Source organism: Podarcis muralis, chromosome 3 (assembly GCF_964188315.1).
Source record: "Podarcis muralis chromosome 3, rPodMur119.hap1.1, whole genome shotgun sequence".
Taxonomy (NCBI): Eukaryota; Metazoa; Chordata; class Lepidosauria; order Squamata; family Lacertidae; genus Podarcis; species Podarcis muralis.
The window spans coordinates 97,253,578-97,273,056 of NC_135657.1; the positions used below are offsets into that span (position 1 = coordinate 97,253,578).

The 19,479-nt window shown below is 45.5% G+C and overlaps 1 protein-coding gene across 1 annotated transcript; it reads left to right on the plus strand.

The window, feature by feature from the left end:
- Nucleotides 1-511: 511 nt before the first annotated feature.
- Nucleotides 512-15,180, plus strand: CLN8 (CLN8 transmembrane ER and ERGIC protein). The gene is made up of 3 exons (XM_028722397.2): nucleotides 512-743; nucleotides 3,877-4,561; nucleotides 9,773-15,180. Exons 2-3 carry the CDS (start codon nucleotides 4,019-4,021, stop codon nucleotides 10,094-10,096), a joined length of 867 nt encoding a protein of 288 aa, XP_028578230.2. The 5' UTR covers nucleotides 512-743; nucleotides 3,877-4,018; the 3' UTR covers nucleotides 10,097-15,180.
- The last annotated feature ends 4,299 nt before the right edge of the window (nucleotides 15,181-19,479 follow it).

The window sequence follows — 19,479 nt, forward strand, 5'->3', positions numbered from 1 at the left end:
TACAGGGCAGTCTAATCATCATCATCATCATCATCATCATCATCATCATCATCATCATCATTATAGCCGTGCTGAATCTGATCCTGCAACTATTTACTTGGAAGTGAGCTCTGCTTCATCCACACCAAGTGCTCACACTAGCACTTTTTCAAAAAGGCTTATTTGCCTCGTGAAACTCGTCACGTGAGAGGGAGTCAGGCGCCGCTTGCGAAGCGATCTCTTTATTTAGCGGCTAACATCACAAGGGGGACCTTGCGCTTGGTTCAACAAACGGCGTCTCCTCCGATTTTGCAACGCTGTCTCTCCCTGCAAGCTCGTCTAAGATGCCTTTCCTGCGCTTTGCGGCCGAGGAGGCCAGGATCCCTCCCACCCGAGGGCGGAGAGACTGGTTGCTCCTGCTTGGCGCGCTCCTCCTCCTCCTCCTCCTCCTCCTCGATCCTCTCCACCCCCTGGCGGTGGAACAAAATGGTTTTCTCCAAATTTCAGGGCTCCACCCCCCACCCCAAGAAAAAAAACACGCACACACACACAGAGAGAGGTCCAGGGGGAGCAGTTGCATGCCTGTGTGTGTGTGTCTGCTTTGCGTGCGCCTCGTTTCCTCCAGCGCTTCCTGGCGCACGGGGGTTTCGCCGTCCGCCGATTCGCCGAGAGGCGCATGACGGGAAGCCCTGGGTAGGGCAGTTGCGAGGAGCAGCAACAAGATCAAGTGACTGGAGGCCTCTGTCCCTGCAACATCGGATCCAGTAAGTAGCACAACATGCGTTTTATTTTACTTTATTTCCACGGAGGCCAAAATCGGGGGGTTGGAACGGCGAAGTCTTGGGGTTCGTTTCATCGTCTGGGCTGTTGTATCAGTTGCAGTGAACTTCAGCGATTCGGTGGGGCTGACATAGGTGCCACAACTCCCTGGGGCTCTGGGTGCCCGAGCACCCACAAAATTCCCCACGAAGGCGCCGGGCACCCACAAAGTTCGGTGCCAGAGCCATGCGCGCTGTATGGCGCCCACTTCCCCGGGCACCCACGGTCGCGGAGCCAAGCTGGCACTCCTAGGGGCTGGTTGGTAGGTTGGGGCGGAGGGGGAGAGAAGGTTGTTATTGGGGTCCCCCCTTCCTTGCTGTTTTCTAATATCGTCCTCCTAAGGGTGAATTTGGATCAGTGGGTTTGGAAGCAAGGCGAAGGCAGGATGCGATTAACCGTTATTGGCCGGCCCTGCTCTGGTAAACAGATCTCATCGAGAACTTTGCTCTGTTTGCTTTGTTTACGGAGGACGGTTTGGGAGGGTGAGAGGCGATTTAAACCACAGCACCTCGCATGACCTCTCAGATCTGTGAGCTAGCGTGCTTTAGAAAGAGTAGTGGAACAACCAGAAACTGCAGTAATGTTGTCTTTAGCTGATCTTTCTCTCTCTTATAATTGTTCCTTTGCGTGACAAAATAACATGGCCTGGTCTAATTTTGGCTTGTTAGACAGGCGGTTCTCATGTATTAACAGGAACCTGATGAAAAGTAAACTGTTCATTGTTTATCATGTGCATGTTACTGCCTGAAATGCAACTGTTCCTTTTTCTCAATTCAATGCTCAATGCTCGTGGGGGGGGGGGGGGCATATCAAAAACACAATAGAAATGACAGGCTAGACACAGCATGAAGATGGATTGTGATTAGTGGTGTCCGCTGTGTGTTGCTAAAACTTTCTGAAGTTCTCTCCTCTTCCTTAACTTGCTCTCTCTCTTCTCTCCCCTTCTCTGAAATCAATAAGGGTCCCTAAACTCAACAAGGTTTCCTTATGAGTAAAGTGCTCAATAGTTAAGGGACTACAGTGGTACCTCTAGTTATGAACTTAATTCGTTCTGGAGGTCCATTCTTAACCTGAAACAGTTCTTAACTAGAGGCGCGCTTTCGCTAATGCGGCCTCTTGCTGCTGCTGCTGCTGCGCCGCCGGCACATAATTTTTGTTCTCATCCTGGGACAAAGTTCTCAACTCGAGGTAACTCTTCCAGGTTAGCGGAGTTTGTAACCTGAGGCGTTTGTAACTCGAAGTACCACTGTAATTGAGCTGAAAGTGTAGAACATGAAAGCAAGACACTTGGGTAGAGTATTTCAATATGCGTCTCCTGAAATAAGTAAGGCTGGAACCAAATAAACTGCCAGCTCAAAAAAACAAAACAAAACCATGTCAAAGCAATCTAAGGGCAAATGCATCATCATGAAACCGTAAAATCACGGTCGTAAAACACTAAAATGCTGAAAAAGTGGCCATTTGTTGGCATGGGATTCTTTGCCCATGATTAAGAGGCATGCAGTAGTTGCATGGGGTCTGAGGAGGATGGAGTATTTGTTGGCAGAATTGTGCTCCTTTGTCATATTATATTATAGGAAATGGGTCACTGCTCAGTGACCCACTTGCATGTAGACATCCCCACCTTTGATCCCTGGCATCTCCGGGTTAAAAGGATCAGGTAGCAGCTGATGTGTGGAACTTCTGCCATTGCCACTCAAAGGAGACGTTTCTGGGCTGAGAGGACAAATAGTCTGAAACTTTGTGATTTGTGTGTGAGAGTGTGTGGTGGAGAGGGACTCTTCAGTTCAAGATATTTCCTGTTTGGTTGTATTCATAGCTGCTCTTGCTTGTTCATCAGATAACTACAGTGTTTTGTTTTGGTTTTGCCAGCCTTGGTAACTTCTGTTTTCTATATGGTATTTAAACAAACACAGTAAAAGTTGTTTACAAATGCAGAAATCACAGTTGAAAGCAGGACAACTGGTTAAAAAAAATCCTCCAAAATGGTTACAAACAGCACTTAGAGCTTTTATACAGATGCATTTTAAGCTATATTCAGTTAAGACCATAATCTGAAGCACACTTGTGTGGATGTATATAATAGCTTGCTAAATGAGGCCCTACACACCAAGGACTGGTAAAAAGCCCTTGCAGAAGAACACTTCAGTGCCCTTTACCTGTCAGTGTCAAGTAATAATAATAATAATTTTATTTTTTTAAATGCCACCCATCTGATTGGGTTGCCCCACCCACTCTGATGGCTTCCAGCAAAATACAAAAAACACAATAAAACATCAAACATTAAAAACTTCCCTGTACAGAACTGCCTTCGGATGTCTTCTAAAAGCCATATATTTATATATATATATATAGTAGTTCATCTGTTTGTTTATCTGATGAGTAAACCTATAGGCCGCACCAAGCAGATTCTCTTCTCTGCCCCTAAATCCTTTCCCTCTTCAGTGTGCCTCCTGGGATCCACGTCACAGCCAGTGGATTTAGATAAAAAGAAGTGTATGCATTACAGGTGAATGCTGTAAAATAGGATATGGTTGGTGTCGCAACTTCTAAGCCTGCAAATGTCCAGCATTTGGATTTGGGGCCATGTTGGCGGGGCCTGATGATGGGCGACAAGGAACCCCGTCATCGGCCCTGCCCTTGATGGATCCAGATGTTACCTGGAAGGAAGTGGACAGAGAACGTGGGAAAGCAGTTAATTGTGCTGCTATTGCTAATGTGTGCATCATCGCTTGATTGCAAGTTGTTAGAGCTACTAGTGAGGCATGAGTGTGTATGTGCCCACATGCCTTGGCACACAAACATGCTTATAGCTTTCTACAGTGGTACCTCTGGTTACGAACTTAATTCGTTCCGGAGGTCCGTTCTTAACCTGAAACCGTTCTTAACCTGAGGTACCACTTTAACTAATAGGGCCTCCTGCTGCCGCCACACAATTTCTGTTCTCATCCTGAGGTAAAGTTCTTAACCCGAGGTACTACTGGGTTAGCGGAGTCTGTAACCCGAAGTGTTTGTAACCTGAGGTGTTTGTAACCTGAGGTACCACTGTATAGCTTTCCTCTTTGTTTTCCTCTGCAGATGGCAGCGTGTATTGGGCCACAGTTAAACCTAACGGCAGAAGTTCGAGATCCTTAAGCAGGCCCGAGACGTGAGCGAGATCTTCCTGGGTGTGGGGGAAACACACTCTCACAAGTTCAGCTTTGCAGCGTGAACTGAAGAAATGAATCTTGAAACTGCTGGGCCGACATCCTCGTCCCTGTTTTCGTGGGATTACGTTCTGTGGGAAGTCCGCCTGAAGCTAGTGGCGGCCGGCTTCTTCCTCTACTTGGGAGTGTTCTGCCTCTCACACTGCCTGTCTTCGTGGCTGGTAGCCACTTACCGCTCGTTGCCAGCGAAGGAGAAAGTCTTCTGGAACCTGGCTGCTACGCGAGGCGTGTTTGGCATCCAGAGTTGTGTCGCCGGCTTGTGGGCCTTGCTTTTCGATCCGGTTTTTCAAGCCGACAAGGTCTACTCCCAGCAGGAGTGGAGCTGGTTCAACTGCCTCATAGCCTCTGGCTTCTTCCTACTCGAAAATGTAGCTGTTCACGTTTCCAACGTTGTCTTCAGGACATTTGACTTGTTCTTAGTCGTTCACCATTTCCTTGCCTTCGGTGGCTTTTTTGGTCTGGTCACCAACATAAAGTCCGGGCACTACATCCCCTTGATGGGAATGTTGCTGGAGATGAGTACGCCTTTCACTTGCATATCGTGGATGCTTTTAAAGGTGAGGTGTTGGGTGAGCAAAGGTCTGAAACATGGGTAGGCAAACTAAGGCCTGGGGGCCAGATTCGGCCCAGTCGCCTTCTAAATCCGGCCCGCGGATGGTCCAGGAATCAGCATGTTTTTACATGAGTAGAATGTGTCCTTTTATTTAAAATGCATCTCTGGGTTATTTGTGGGGCCTGCCTGGTGTTTTTACATGAGTAGAATGTGTGCTTTTATTTAAAATACATCTCTGGGTTATTTGTGGGGCATAGGAATTCGTTCTCCCCCCCCCCTTAAAAATATGTTCCAGCCCCCAACAAGGTCTGAGGGACATTGGACCGGCCCCCTGCTGAAAAAGTTTGCCTACCCCTGGTCTAAAACCACTGTCCTGTTAATACCACCACCGCAAACTGCGTTGCCCTGTCTTTTGAGTGGAAGCCTTTGGGGCAAGGCAGGCCAGAGCTGTGGTGCCTCAAAAGAGCTCCGTCTGAGAAGCTTGGCCTGCCAAGGCCTGGAGGGGACAAATGAGGCCTTTAATACCTTGCTCTGATGAACACTGTCAGGTATGCATCTTTTCTGGAGGGTGGTGATCTTCAAAGGTCCAGTCTCCTGGCCAGGGGCATTTAGGCAACCAACCTTTGTATGATAAAGGTCTAATATGGCGCCCAAGCTTCTAACTGAAAGCTGAAAGCTTTATGGCCTTCCTAGAAGTCTTCCCACAAAGTGTATTTTTATAAAACAACAACAAAAACCTAGATTTTCGAACTTGTAACAGTGATCTGTTGGTTGCTCATCTGTTGACCTTCAGGCGTTTCTTTATATATAATTTGTTATCAGGTTTTTCAAAACATTTGCACAATAACCTTCCAGTCAAAATAATTGCATTGTTTCATAAGCTGACATCCCACCCTCACCTCCTCAGCGTTTTTACTCAAACGTTTTCTACTGCATTATATAATCATCGATTACAAAAAGTTTCTCTGTTACAATTAATTTATCATTTTTCGTCCGCTGCTTTTATCTTGAATCCTGCCCACGATTTCATTTGACTGCAATATATTTTTTTAATAGTTCATGAAAGGCCTCCAGTATTCTATAAAAAGTTCATCATTTCTATCTCTTTAATTTCACTGTCAGCTTTGCCATATCTGCATCGTCCATTACTTTCAAAAGCTCTTCCTCCTTTGTCTGAACCTTCTCTTCCTTCCATTTCTGTGCAAATAATATTCTAGCTGTTATTGCCAATACAACAGTCGGGAGTTTCTTGCCTTCCTTTTCCAAAGACCATAGCCTTGGTTTCTGAGTAATTAATCTCTAGATTTTCCATATTTACAATATTCACCAAGCTCACCTACACATGCAGGAGAACCCCATCGCTTGGACATAAAAGAACAGAAACCACCCTTGATAAAGTTGATTTTAGACTTTTCAGGCATTCTTCCTGGATGGAATTAGCTATAAACAGTGGAAAGTGACTATCGTTCAAAACCAATATGTGGTGTTGTTAGTGTAGTGCTCTCAGCTTACGAAGAAAGCAAATTCAAACTCTATTCTCGACTTCACTTGCGAAAATTCTGAACATTCTCACAAACTGAACAGCTGTTGGGAGAGAGCCAGTGTGGTGTAGTGGTTAAGAGCGGTGGACTCATAATCTGGGGAACCGGGCTCATGTCTCCGCTCCTCCACATGCAGCTGCTGGGTGACCTTGGGCTAGTCACACTTCTCTGAAGTCTCTCAGCCCCACTCACCACACAGAGTGTTTGTTGTGGGGAAGGAAGGGAAAGGAGAATGTGAGCCGCTTTGAGACTCCTTTCGGTAGTGATAAAGTGGGATATCAAATCCAAACTCCTCCTCCTCCTCTTCTTCTTCTTCTTCTTCTGCTTCTGCTTCTGCTTCTGCTTCTTCTGCTGTGTTTCATTGGGATTAATTCCGTTTGGGGCATTAATCTTGAGGGAAAGGCACTCTGCACCTGCTCAGGAGTACTCTCACCTATTAATCTTGTATTCCTTGCTCTACTTTTCAACTAGCGCTTCTAATATTGGGTAGCTTGAGCATACTCAGGAATTAGAGGTTTGTGTCTATTTTGCAGGAAATGTATGAGATCTTTTGATAAAGGGTGGTGTACAATTTGAATAAACAATAATAATAATACTGTTTTGTGTGTTACCACCCATCAAAAATTAGAGGGAATGGCATGCTGATCACAGGGTGCTATTTACAAACAAAGAAACCACGCCAGCATTCGAGTCAAAGGAACAATTAAACATTTATCTTTCTCTTGCATACTCTTTAAAGTGGTCAGGTTGTCACTTGCTTAGAAACTGTGGCATGATCTTCTTACCATATAAAGAGGGAGTGTGTACTAACAACCTATTTTGCTTTGTTGGAAATAGACATAGTCTGCAGTTTTGAAACCTGCAGCCCTGTGGAACCCAGTTTTAGCCAGGATTTATCTAGCGATCCAAAGATAAGCTAGCTTTAGGCCAGACATAGGCAAACTTGGCCCTCCAGATGCTTTTGGGACTACAACTCCCATCATCCCTAGCTAACAGGACCAGTGGCCAAGGATGATGGGAATTGTAGTCCCAAAACATCTGGAGGGCCGAGTTTGCCTATGCCTGCTTTAGGCATTTCATGGAAGGCAAGTTTTCCTTCCTTCTCTCTTCCATCCACCTGCAGCCTCTGAAAAGGCATTTTGGATAGTGTTTTGGTTTAGTTTTTTTAAGGGGCCTTAATGATGGGAGAGCATTCTTTTCTGGTCCTGGAAAGATTGAGTCAAACAATCCAACATGCATGTTGGACAACAGCCTATTAACAAGATAGAAAGATGCTGAGTCAACAAACATGCACACAAGGACTTTGGATACATTTCCCCAAAGATGTTGGTTCAAAATATTTCCCCCCAAGGACTTTCGATAATTGCGACACATTTTGAAAAAGGCTTATTGGTTGAAACGGATTTGTAACTGATTCTTCCATTGTCGATTGTCCTGTTTGTATCACTCTTTCCTTTTTGTGCGTTTCTTAGATACATCACCTCTTCCGGCTTGTGAGTCTTTCTGCTGGTTATGTTTTGATGTAGAGAGATTGCCATCCATGGCAGAGAACAAGAAACCTTCCTTCTGTAAAGTTCTAGAGATAAACTTGTCTTCAGTTTCAAGCCTTCCCCCCCCCTTCTTTTTTGGGGGGGACTTGGTTTAATGGAACCTGCTTATTCCATATTCAGGGACACAAGCCAGGGACAATCTGGTAGCAGCTCTTTCTTTAACTCACATTAAAGAGTTTAATTAAGGCAGACTCGCCCAAATGCTGACTTTGTGTTTCTGAGTAAACATTAAATTAACAGGCTCGTGCATTGGGAAGCTTAGCTGTTCACTATAAGCGCTCAAGCTTCACTGCTGTGTTGGGTCTTCGTGCAAAGATTTCTCCTGCGTTCTTTTCTAATACTGTGGGTTATCCCTAAGATCTGTAATGTAACGAGAATGGCTTGTAATGTAATGAGAATACTTTTTCTGTGCAGCCTGAGCAGGAGCAGTGAACAGCGTGAATTGCTGCAGCTTGTTTTCACTTACCTCACAGTTGTGAAGAGTATTCTCAGGTGATGAAACAATTGAGAAAAAGAGGAAGGAACAGGACACATACATATATAAGAAGAAGAAGATATTATTTATACCCTGCCCATCTGGCTGAGTTTCCCCAGCCACTCTGGGCGGCTCCCAATCAAATGTTAAAAACAGTACAGCATTAAATATTAAAAACTTCCCTAAACAGGGCTGCCTTCAGATGTCTTTTAAAGATAGGATAGCTGCTTATTTCCTTCACATCTGAAGGGAGGGTGTTCCACAGGGTGGGTGCCACTACTGAGAAGGCCCTCTGTCTTGTTCCCTGTAACCTCACTTCTCGCAATGAGGGAACCGCCAGAAGGCCCTCAGCGCTGGACCTCAGTGTATGTGTATATATATATGGACAGTCCCTGGATCAAGTGTCTTTTCTTTAAGTTCTCAAAGCTCTTAACCTGAGCTCAAGGTTGTCATCTGAACTGGCCAGACGTTTAACTGAGAATCCATCACAGTCCGTCCATCCTTTGAAAAATAAGATTTTAGAGCTGCCTTGCCCCGAAATGGGCAACTAGACATTCCATCCTGGATACTGTATCATTGGTTTAAGGAGCCATTTGGCTCCTAGCTTATAGATCAGAGTTTCTAAGACGCTGAGGAGGAACTCTTGTTGGTCCTCAGAGGCACCACGCCCCCTGATTGAGAAAGGTGCATGTCTTAGTATCAGCTCTTGGGAACGACCCATATTGCTGTTCTGAGATGCCTGTCATCTTCACGTTCCAGTCATCAGTCATTGCCCAAGCTTATTGCTTTCAATGCCAGCGTGTTTCTTCCTCTTGGAAGATGGCTGTTTAAAAGTCTCCTGGCATTTTAAAACAATTGACTTCCAGAAAGTTTGGTGTGTAAATATCTATACGGTGGTACCTTGGTTCTCAAACTTAATCCGTTCTGGAATTCCATTCCAAAACCATAGCGTTCCAAAACCAAGGCATGCTTTCCATTGGAAAGTAATGCAAAACAGATTAATCCATTCCAGACTCTTAAAAACAACCCCTAAAACAGCAAATTAATTTGAATTTTACTATCTAACGAGACCATTGATCCATTAAATGAAAGCAATAATCAATGTACTGTATAATAAAATATTGTATAATAAAATAAAAAACTATAAAATAAATAAGACAGTATTGTAGATGATAAAAATTTAAATTAGTTTTTTTTTCTTACCTGCACTGATGATCATCATTGTTTGGATGGGAGGCTTTTATCCATTTCCGCAGCCACACAATCAATCAATCAGTAGCTGAACTGGGTTCCACACAGTCACAAAAATAAATTAACCAAAAAAAGCCTCAAAAACAAAAACGCAAAATAAATGCACCAAACTTAATCCCTTCCGGAAGTCCGTTTGACTTCCGAAGTGTTCAAAAACCAAGGCGCAGCTTCTGATTGGTGCAGGTGCCCCGGGAACAAAAGCCGACAGCCTCATCGGACGTTCGGCTTCCGAAGTCACTTAATTCCGGGTTTTCGGTGTTTGGGAACCGAGGCAAACTGGCAAACTTTGCACATGTTCTTGGTGGTGTTATTTGAGGTGAAATGTTTTCTGAATAGAACTCCCATGAAAAATATGTGTTCTATATAGAGTCTTAACTTTTGCTTTTCTTCTCTTCCAGGTTGGCTTGGCGAAGACTTCCTTTTGGAAGGCAAACCAGTGGCTGATGATCCACATGTTCCATTGCCGCATGATTCTTACCTACCACATGTGGTGGGTGTGTATTTCTAACTGGAACGCTGTTGTGGAGAACCTGGGCCTCCTCCATTTTGCTGTCGTCTTCACAGGGATGAGCGCCGTCACCGTAATACTTAACCCCTACTGGACCTACAAAAAGACTCAGCAGCTCATCTGCCCTGTGGACTGGAACTTTGCCAATAGAGCAATGGAAAACGGCTTGTCCCCAAAACCCAACGGGGACGTGATGCAGAAGAAAGGGTTGTGACGGCGACATTATTGGGCCTCTTCGGGAACCGATTAAAAACAAAAAGGGCAGGTGGAGGTAGCTCGGGTAGGCAGGATCGCGAAGCTTCAGTTTTTTTGAGTTAAGGGATCTGAAACGTATTTATTACTAGTCCGCCGTTTTCTTATCAGTATTCTTAAATAACTGTGACGTTGCAAATTTGGTTTAAATATCTGTGTTGCACATCTGCATACTTCAAGAAATGTAGAAGAGAGAACTGAATACGAGAAAAGGCAGGAGAGGAGTTGGCTGTGATCCAGTTCCGGGGACCAGCCTTCCATTTCTTAGAGCTGCCGCAAACACATTGACCAGGGACTGTCCAGAATACTATTCTGGTTGTCTCCAAAATGTCACCAGGGACAGGTGGCGTTTCCAGATGGACCCCCATCTTTCTAGACTCGCTCTCAGTTTTACGTAGACATGCTGAGCTCTCTTCATTAGTCGGTGCTCATAGCCTTAAACCTCCGCTTGCAAATAGTGTTGAACGTTAACCTAGTGTATTTTTTTTTAAAAAAAATAGAGGTGCAGAGCAGGTGGAGCAATGTGATTTGCGCGCAGTCGACACCAGAAAAGTGCAAGAGGCAATACTAGTGCATAGAGCACTGCTGGGCAACTCTAAAATAGTCAGATCATCAAAAGAGAGGTAGTTTGATGATTCAGAATGCCAGAGTTGGTCTTACAGGTTTCGTTCCTTATGGCACCGTACATGCACAAACATGCCCCCTTTGCCTCTTGCAGTCAGTGAGTTTAATTGCCTCCGAGATGCAGAATCACCTTTGTGTAGCATGAGCCAGCCTCCCCCCCCCCCAACCTGGAGACTTCCGGATCTTTTGGGTTCCCAACTCACAAATGATGGTGAGAGTTTTAGTCTAAAATATCTGAGGGTAGGCTGCTGCAAACCTTTGGCACCTCTTTCAGAACAGTCCTGACCCCTATTTTACACTGCACTTTGGGGGCGGTATGTGTGTAGCCGGAGTGGAGGCCCCTCTGTGCTCAGGCCACAAGGCTGCTGGCACCCCTGCCCATGGAAAGCCCCCCTAATGGAACAGGGCTGAGCCAGTCCTTCCGAGCTGGTCTCGCTGCCATTTGGACAACTGCGTAAGATTCAATCTGTGTCCTTGCTGCTGTCCCAGCCTGGAGCTGATGCAGGGATTGGCCTGATCTTCGTGCCTCTCCTCCTGTTGCTGCCATGACCAGCTGGGCTCAGAGGGATCAGTAGCTCCACTGCACCCCAGAGAGGTTTAGATTTCATCTTTTAAAACTTGTGTCGCATTTAACAGATAGGGGCAGAGATCAGATTTTGGATCTCTTGAGCGGTTTCCAATAGCTCCCCAACTGGTTGCTAGGAATTTAGCGATGAATACTACAGTGCAGGCACCCCCAAACTTGGCCCCCCAGATGCTATGGGACTACAGTTCCCATCATCCCTGACCACTGGTTCTGTTAGCTAGGGATGATGGGAGTTGTAGTCCCAAAAACATCTGGAGGGCCGAGTTTGGGGGTGCCTGCTCTAGTGGGTGAACTTGCCCTACAGGGCTCACTTAATTAGTACTGCCTTAACTGCTAAAAGACCCTGAGTGTTTGCCCTTTGCTTCGTAAATTTAAACTATAGTTAAAAGGCTATATATATTTTAAAAATCCTATTTATAACATCAGACCTCTATCCTCAGCCCTATCCCCTTCAAGTGTCAGGTATTAAGATGCTTCTGAAAAGGTACCAACAGTTTTTGAAAGGTCCAAGAGGAAAGTTGTCCTTTTAACTTTTCCCAGTGTAAATGTTGCAAATCGTTTGTTTGTTTTTAAAGAAGTTACAGGAAACTTGTTCAAAGAATCCGTATTCCAGCAGAAAGTTGTGGAGCGCTGACACCTGGTGGCCACTGCGATGTATAGTTCGCTTGTTTTGACAAGCAGAATATATACAATGAGCAAAGGATATTATTGCATGGAGGCAGTTTACCTATGCTTGCCTGTGAGTTAAGTCCGACTGAACTCAGTGGGATTTGCATCTGAGTAGACAAGATTGCACTGAAAGCATGCTTGTTCGTTTGTTTTTATTTATTTTGAGTGCATAATTCTTCCTGCTGTGTAGCTTTGCATTCCAACCTGTGATGCAGAGGTGTAAGGGAAACGAGGTTTTTCCATTCACTAATGCATACTGATGGAACTGCTGGTGGAAAATTAGCATGATGAAGGACATATTACAGGGTTTTTTCCTCCCTCTCTTCTGCTCCCTCTTCCCTTGGTAAATAGACATTAATGTACAGTTGTGAAGGTCCAGTACAGAGGAATTACACCCAAGGTACTGTGCATTTGTCCTGGCATGTACTTGGGTGGAGTAATAGCAGTGAGGGAGCACATTTTGGTAGCATAAATGCAACTATAGAAAATTAGCATTGGAAACTCAAAGCATGGTGATTAATAGCAATATTCCATCCATTGATAGATGGGAGTATCTGTTCACAGAAGTCTTCCCAGGGTTAAAAGGGTCCTTTCGCGATCAGAGGAGAAACTTTGGCTCCAACACACAATATATTGTTCTTGTTTAAAGGTACCTGTTACCTTCTACTGTTGCAATGTCACAGCAAGATATGAAACTTCAGGACGTATGCCGATGGAACTGAATAATTTTGCCGGTGGTTCTCGTTGAGCCCTGTGAGGCAAAGCAAACATAAATCATCGTCGTTTTATCTGTAGGCTGCCTTTCCGTAGTTAAAACTGTGCTCGAGGCGGCTTACAAAACTGGGAGAAGTTACATAACTGTATGACGAAAGCAGGCGTAAATAATAAATGCAACACATCCAAAAGTACGCAACCAAATGGAACAATTTCCCCATAAACCGTAGCACAGTGGAACCTTGGTTCTCGAACGCCTTGGTACTCGAACATTTCGGCTAGCGAACGCTGAAAACCCAGAAGTATTGTAACTCCTTAGAAATATTCTGATACGAACGGATGAGGATCGGTGTGTCCTTTGTGTAACCTTGTTTTTATTTGTGTGTGAAAGCTTATACAAAGGGGCTGTTCCAGTGGAGAGGGAGGTTGGTCTAAGTCAATGTGACCCACTTCTGAAACCTTGTGGGGATGAAGATTCCTCCCTCCCCCTTCATTCAGTGGTCTAGTGCTAAGGTTTCCAACCTTTTTGAGTCCACAGCTCCCTTGATCAACTACATTTTTTCTGCAGCACCCCTGTGGGGGCCCAGTTGTGTCACCCTTTGCGGGGCTGGCAGCCCCTCATCCCTCTTTGAACACCCTCCCTTGTGGAGTGTTTCCTCGGCATCCTCTCACCTCTCCTTGGGAGTCCTCCGGGCAGCCACAGCTACCGCCCCTGGTCTCTGAGCTGCCCCCCACCTCCTCACAACAGCCCCACAGGGGTCTGGGATTTGTTTGCCCATTCCCAACAGCAAGGGCTGGCAGACCGGCTGGTTGGGCTCCCTCACCCACTTGCTTGCTTACTCTGAGGCCGCCTCAACTCCTGGTGGCCAGCACCCCTTGGCCAGCACCAGGGACGCCATCCGCCTGGGGAGCTTGTAGCCAGGGCTGCTGCAACAAAGAGCTGCATGTGCCTTTGGAAGGCAGAGACTCCAGAGGGCCTCAGAGGAAGGGAGGGAAGGACAGAGGCCAGTGTTGCCCGCAGCACCCCTGACCATCATTCAAGGCACCTCAGGGTGCCACGGCACACTGAAAACCACTGGTCTGGTGAACTAGGAAATATATTTTGTCACAGAACCCTGGCCTAATTGTTTTTCTTAGAACTCCCAAGGTGGTTTTCAGCCACAGCATTACACACACACACACACACACACACACACACACACAGTCCGGAAGATGTGTAATGTTACATTTTGGAATATAATCCCCTTGCAGCTTTTGAAAATGAGTTAACAAGTTCGCTTTACTAGTCTGCTTCTGATCAGAAGTTCGGTTTCTTGTTTCCCCCAGAGATCATCATCTCTGCGTCTAAAAAGGGGAAGTAGGTGAAATAAACCTGAAAGGGCTTATCTTCAGTATGAGCTTACCTCAGACAAGAGCTGATCTGAATTCAACTTGGCCCACAGCCTGTTTACACAGAGCTGGGCAGGTGGTGGGAAATTTGGGAAATGGACATTTCCATGGTTCAAGCTGTGCAGAATCAAAAGTCGGCAAAAGTTTTCGTCATGCAAAATATGTAGCAGCAGAAATCTTGAGTTTAACCCTGTACCTCTTCCACTGTTGGCTCAGGTGGCTGCATTCACACGTCCTCATTCCCTCGATCCGTTCTGCCTGCTGCCGAAATGTTACTCTTAGCCCAAGCTGAGCCCATTTTCTCCCTACTTTAATAGCACTTTCCCTTGGTGCAGTTCTGCAAACCTGCAATAGCCGTCTCTTTGCAGAACTCTGCATTTTTTTCTCAAAGGTCTTAAATTACTGAAAAGTGAGTGTGGGGAGAAGAAAAACAGTGAGGACAGAGATCCTTCTGGAAGCAAGCTGCCTATTGTGCATGTACAGGTTTCGATTCTGATTCTCATTTTAGCAGAACCATGTTCCGCGTGGTTCGTGCTTTAAGAGGAGCAAATCCTTTCTTTTCCTCCATGTGTGTTCTTTTCCGTAAATGTTCCCTGGCAGTTCTGAATAGTTTTTTCTCCCTGCAGGAGGGGCTGCAAAACGGGAAGGCCATTTGGCATAGAGGACAAAATTGCCGTAAGAAGGCATTTGGCAGGAGGAAATAGGGCGGTTCAGGGGAGGCTAAGTGCCACCCGTCTGTTCAGTTCTGCCTTGGATTTCTGTTATGTTGGCAGGTTTGTTTCCCAGTATAATGTCAGTGCTGCAGAGATGGGACCAAGACATGTAAGCCAACACCATGCCTACTTGCACTTTTATAGTTTAACATGAGTCTTGAACTTGGGAGGAGGCGGTAGGACTGAATAGAGGCAACTGTTCTCTGTCTTATGTCCTCGAACTGTAATACAGAGGGGACTTAGTCTCTGTCTCCCCCCATCAGTTACTATCTGCCACATGCAACTGGTGTGTGATCCCTATTTTAAAAAAAATGTTTCTAATTGTATAATAAAGAGTGTTTTATATACTAAGCGGTGTGATTCCTCCTTCCCCCACCCCCATCTCTGCACTAGTGGTGTATTTGGGGGCTTTTGGAAACATTATTCTTCCCTCCTTTAAATCACAGCAGCTTCACAAGCCTTGCAATATATTGTTTGCAGCTGAAATGCTTTGCATATCCATGTCCTCGTGCTAAGCTCCCTTTTAGTGCACTAATGAAAAGGGGTTCTCCCCTCTGGGCTTGCTAGTTAGATCGCTTTCTTCTTAATGAAGTTGATGTTAAAATGTTGTGCTTTGAAAGCAGTTGATGTGCCAGTCCTTCTAGCATCCTGCTTTCCACTGTGGCTAGATAACTTCCAGGAAGCCCAGATGCAGGATATGATGAGAAAATAGACCTCCCCTCACAACTGGTGTTCAGTGACGTATGACCTCAGATTGGAAATTCTGTTTCATTTATTTACATATGTTCTTCTCCCGCCTTTCCTGCCAAAGGAAGCCAGGCCAGCAAATGACAAAATATAAAGATAATACAACTGACAAAGCAGCCTCTTTTTGAAGAGGCTGAAAAATAGAGGTACTTGGTGCAGATGGGGCTTGTTGGTCTGGAAAGGGAGCCCGTCTAGGATAAGGAAAACTATGATTCTAAATCTCCGCTACCTTGTGGGAGAAGAAAATGCTGAGGATTAAACCCTACACAAATTCAGAGACAGTAGGATGGCATCTTGAATGCCTCCTTCCAGCAACTCCTGAAGCCAAGCCGGTGCCAAACGTATTGCTCTGCTTTGCTTTGGACCACATTAGAGAGGCTGAGAGGGGTGTCGTCTTGTCCGGACAGCCCAGGACCTCCATATATACACTGCCCAGCCTTCCACCCCAGGAAGGTCACAGCAGTTTGACTTCACTCCCGGAGGTGCACTCCATTGTCTCTCGAGGCAGATGGCTGCCAACTGGTGGCACGTGGTCCCATCAGACTGCCCCACCTGCCAATCTTAGGCACAGCTGCATTCTGCACTAGTGGCAGCTTTTGGAGTGTCTTCAAGGGCAGGTCTGTGCAGAGCGCCTTGTAGCAGTCAAGCAGGGAGGTCACTAGAGCATCGGAACTAAAGTCAGGCTAGCAGGACTGGTGGTCAGGGATGATGGGAGTTTTAGTCCAACAACAGCCGGAGACCCAGATTTGAGAAACCAACCAATATTTCAAATGAAGTATGCTTTTAAATATGTATAATATGTGGGGATGGGGGTTAATATAAAGTGAGAGTTAATATAAAGCTTAAAGGAGATTATCAGGTATAATAGGGCATATTATATGTAATTTACTGAAAAGTGGCCTGATGGTGGGGATCTTCCTTCCCGTTGTCAACCTGTTGGTTTAGATTTGTACTTGGCTATGTCCAATTACGGGATGCGGGTGGCGCTGTGGGTTAAACCACAGAGCCTAGGACTTGCCAATCAGAAGGTTGGGCGGTCCGAATCCCTGTGATGGGGTGAGCTCCCGTTGCTCAGGCCCTGCTCCTGCCAACCTAGCAGTTCGAAAGCACGTCAAAGTGCAAGTAGATAAATAGGTACTGCTCTGGTGGGAAGGTAAACGGCGTTTCTGTGCACTGCTCTGGTTCGTCAGAAGCGGCTTAGTCATGCTGGCCACATGACCCGGAAGCTGTGCGCCGGCTCCCTTGGCCAATAAAGCCAGATGAGCGCCGCAACCCCAGAGTCGGCCACGGCTGGAACTAATGGTCAGGGGTCCCTTTACCTTTATGTCCAATTACGTTGCATCTCCCCAAACTCTTCCTATGGTGCAAACAGAAAAAGTCCCTACATTTTGGAATGCACACACACGTATCTCAATGCCAGAGGGGTGGGAAAATTGTGAACTGATTCTGCTAGCAGTGATTTTAGAATGGCCCATTCTGGAGGTGGAGGGGAGGAGAAATCCCATCTTAATGGATAAAAAGCTGAGGCTGAGAAAGAGATATTAAGGAATGAATCAATACTGCAGGCTCTGAAATTGTTCTGTTCCTACTGGGGAAGGGGGATCCCTGGAACGGAGCCTAATATTGATTGAGAAGCCATGTATAATTTATAGAATTTTATATAAATAGAGTGTATCTGAAGGTCACCTGCTATCTGACTCTCTCCCTCCGGTTGAATGAAAGTTATTCCTCTGGTACACACACACACACACACACACACACACACACACACACACTTTAGCTACAATTTTGCCTGTGTCTCGGGGAAATTTGTAGGGTGACAAAACAACTTTAAAGAATTCAGACCCTCCAAGTGTCCCTATTTTCCAGGGACAGTCCTGGATTTACAGAAGACATCCCAGTTCCTGATTTCATAGTAGAATGTCCCACTTTTTCTTAGGACGTCCCTATTTTCATTGGAGAAATGTTGAGTGGTATGGAGTTATGCAACCCCCGAGCCAAGGAGATAAGTAACTATACAACCTTTAGAAGACATCTGAAGGCAGCCCTGTATAGGGAAGGTTTTAAATGTTTCATGTTTTATTACGTTTTTATATATGTTGTAATCTACCCAGAGTGGCTGAAGCAACACAGTCAAATCATGATGATAATTTATTATGGAATAGGATGTCCCTCTTTTAGTCAGAGAAATGTCGGAGGGTATAAGAGTTACCTGTCCTATGAGAGTTTTATGGGGCTGTTAGAACATATTTTTAGGAATATGGGAGCCTAAAAAAGGGACATGGTGGGAGCACAATTCTGAAAGTGCCCTAATTGGTGCTTCTAAGCCATGCTTACTCCTAAACCTGAATTGGTTCCCTATGGGGCACCAAAGGCTTCCCATAAGTTCTGATTGCCCTGTCAATAAAAAATGAATGGGACTATGGCTTCATTGAAATGCCTTAAGTGGGGGAACGACTTATTATTTGAACCAGTGGTAGGTCCGAAGTGTTGTCAGCTTCAGTTAATCTTCCTCACTGACCGTTAAGTCCAGTCGTGGACGACTCTGGGGTTGCGGTGCTCATCTCGCTTTATTGGCCAAGGGAGCCGGCGTTTGTCCACAGACAGCTTCCGGGTCGTGTGGCCACTTCTGGCAAACCAGAGCAGTGCACAGAAACACCGTTTACCTTCCCACTGGCGTGGTACCTATTTATCTACTTGCACTTTGACGTGCTTTTGAACTGCTAGGTTCTCCACTTACCAGCAAACAAGGACAGAGAACACGGAGCAAGACCTTGTTCTATAAAATGACTAAGGAAAAGTCACTACTTTATGAATTTGCCTCTGGATTCAGAGCTTTGCGTTTCCCTCCACCATTCCTAAGATTTTTGCTAAGGATCTCATGTGGACTTCAGAGCATGAAATTAACAAAATGAATTCCACATCAAAGCTTCATGAACTGTGTGTAACCTATTAGTAGTTCCCTTGCTTCTAGTCTTGTGCAACCTCCATTGTACTCAAATAGTGTGGAGGAAAGATGCTGATCACCAAAGGATTTGAGGGGATTTATTGATGACTTCTAGTGCTATGGAGATGTCCTGTTAGCACTGTGAATTGGTGCCTGAAAGTAGTATCGGGCTACATGATGGCTAACAAAGTACATCTTAATTTAGACAACATAGATGAGCTCCTGGTCCAGAAGGAGATTGACCACTGATTCAATCTGTTTTGAATGGGGGATGCATTTTCCTTGAAGAATCCGGGAGCTGCTGGATTTGACTTTATACATGGATAAACAGGTGATGGCCAGGAGTGCCTTTGGCCAGTTAAGCCTGATGCAGTAGCTGTTCCTGAGAAGGTTGGATCTGACCAATGGACCTTCGTTACATCCAGGTAGGATTATGGCAAAGCATTCTACCAGGGGGATTATATTTGAAGAGTCTTGAGGAGTTTATAGGAGCTGCAGTCAGGACAAAAATGGATGAATGCTTGCCTTTGGGGTGATGTTGCAGCTGGTTACCAGTTTGTTTGGGGCACAATTCAAAGTGCTGGCGATTTACCTTTTCAACTAAAGCTTTAAATAGCTTGGGCCCAGGATCAGAGGGAGTCCTGTCCTACGGCACAGCCTCTGGGTGGGACAAGAGAGGCCTCAGCAGCTGTGCCCATATAATAGAAGTACTGTTGGCACTCTTACCCCATTTTTCAACAGAGGCTCTGTGCCCTTAACAGCTGTGGCATGCAGAAATTCAGCAGGCACAGCTTTTCTAGCATGAAGGTGTATAACAGTAGGAAAAGCTGTGTTGCACCTGCCAGGTATTTATTGTGTGTCTTTGAAAGGCAGAGAACCTGCCAACATAATGGAGGGTGGGAGAGAGATATGTCAATCTGTTATTATTTTAATATCACACAGCACCCCAAAACAGC

Coding starts and splice junctions, on each gene's coding strand:
- CLN8 (XM_028722397.2), top strand. CDS start 4,019: ATGAATCTTGAAACTGCTGGGCCGACATCCTCGTCCCTGTTTTCGTGG. Junction 4,562..9,772: donor TATCGTGGATGCTTTTAAAG/GTGAGGTGTTGG, acceptor CTTCTCTTCCAG/GTTGGCTTGGCGAAGACTTC.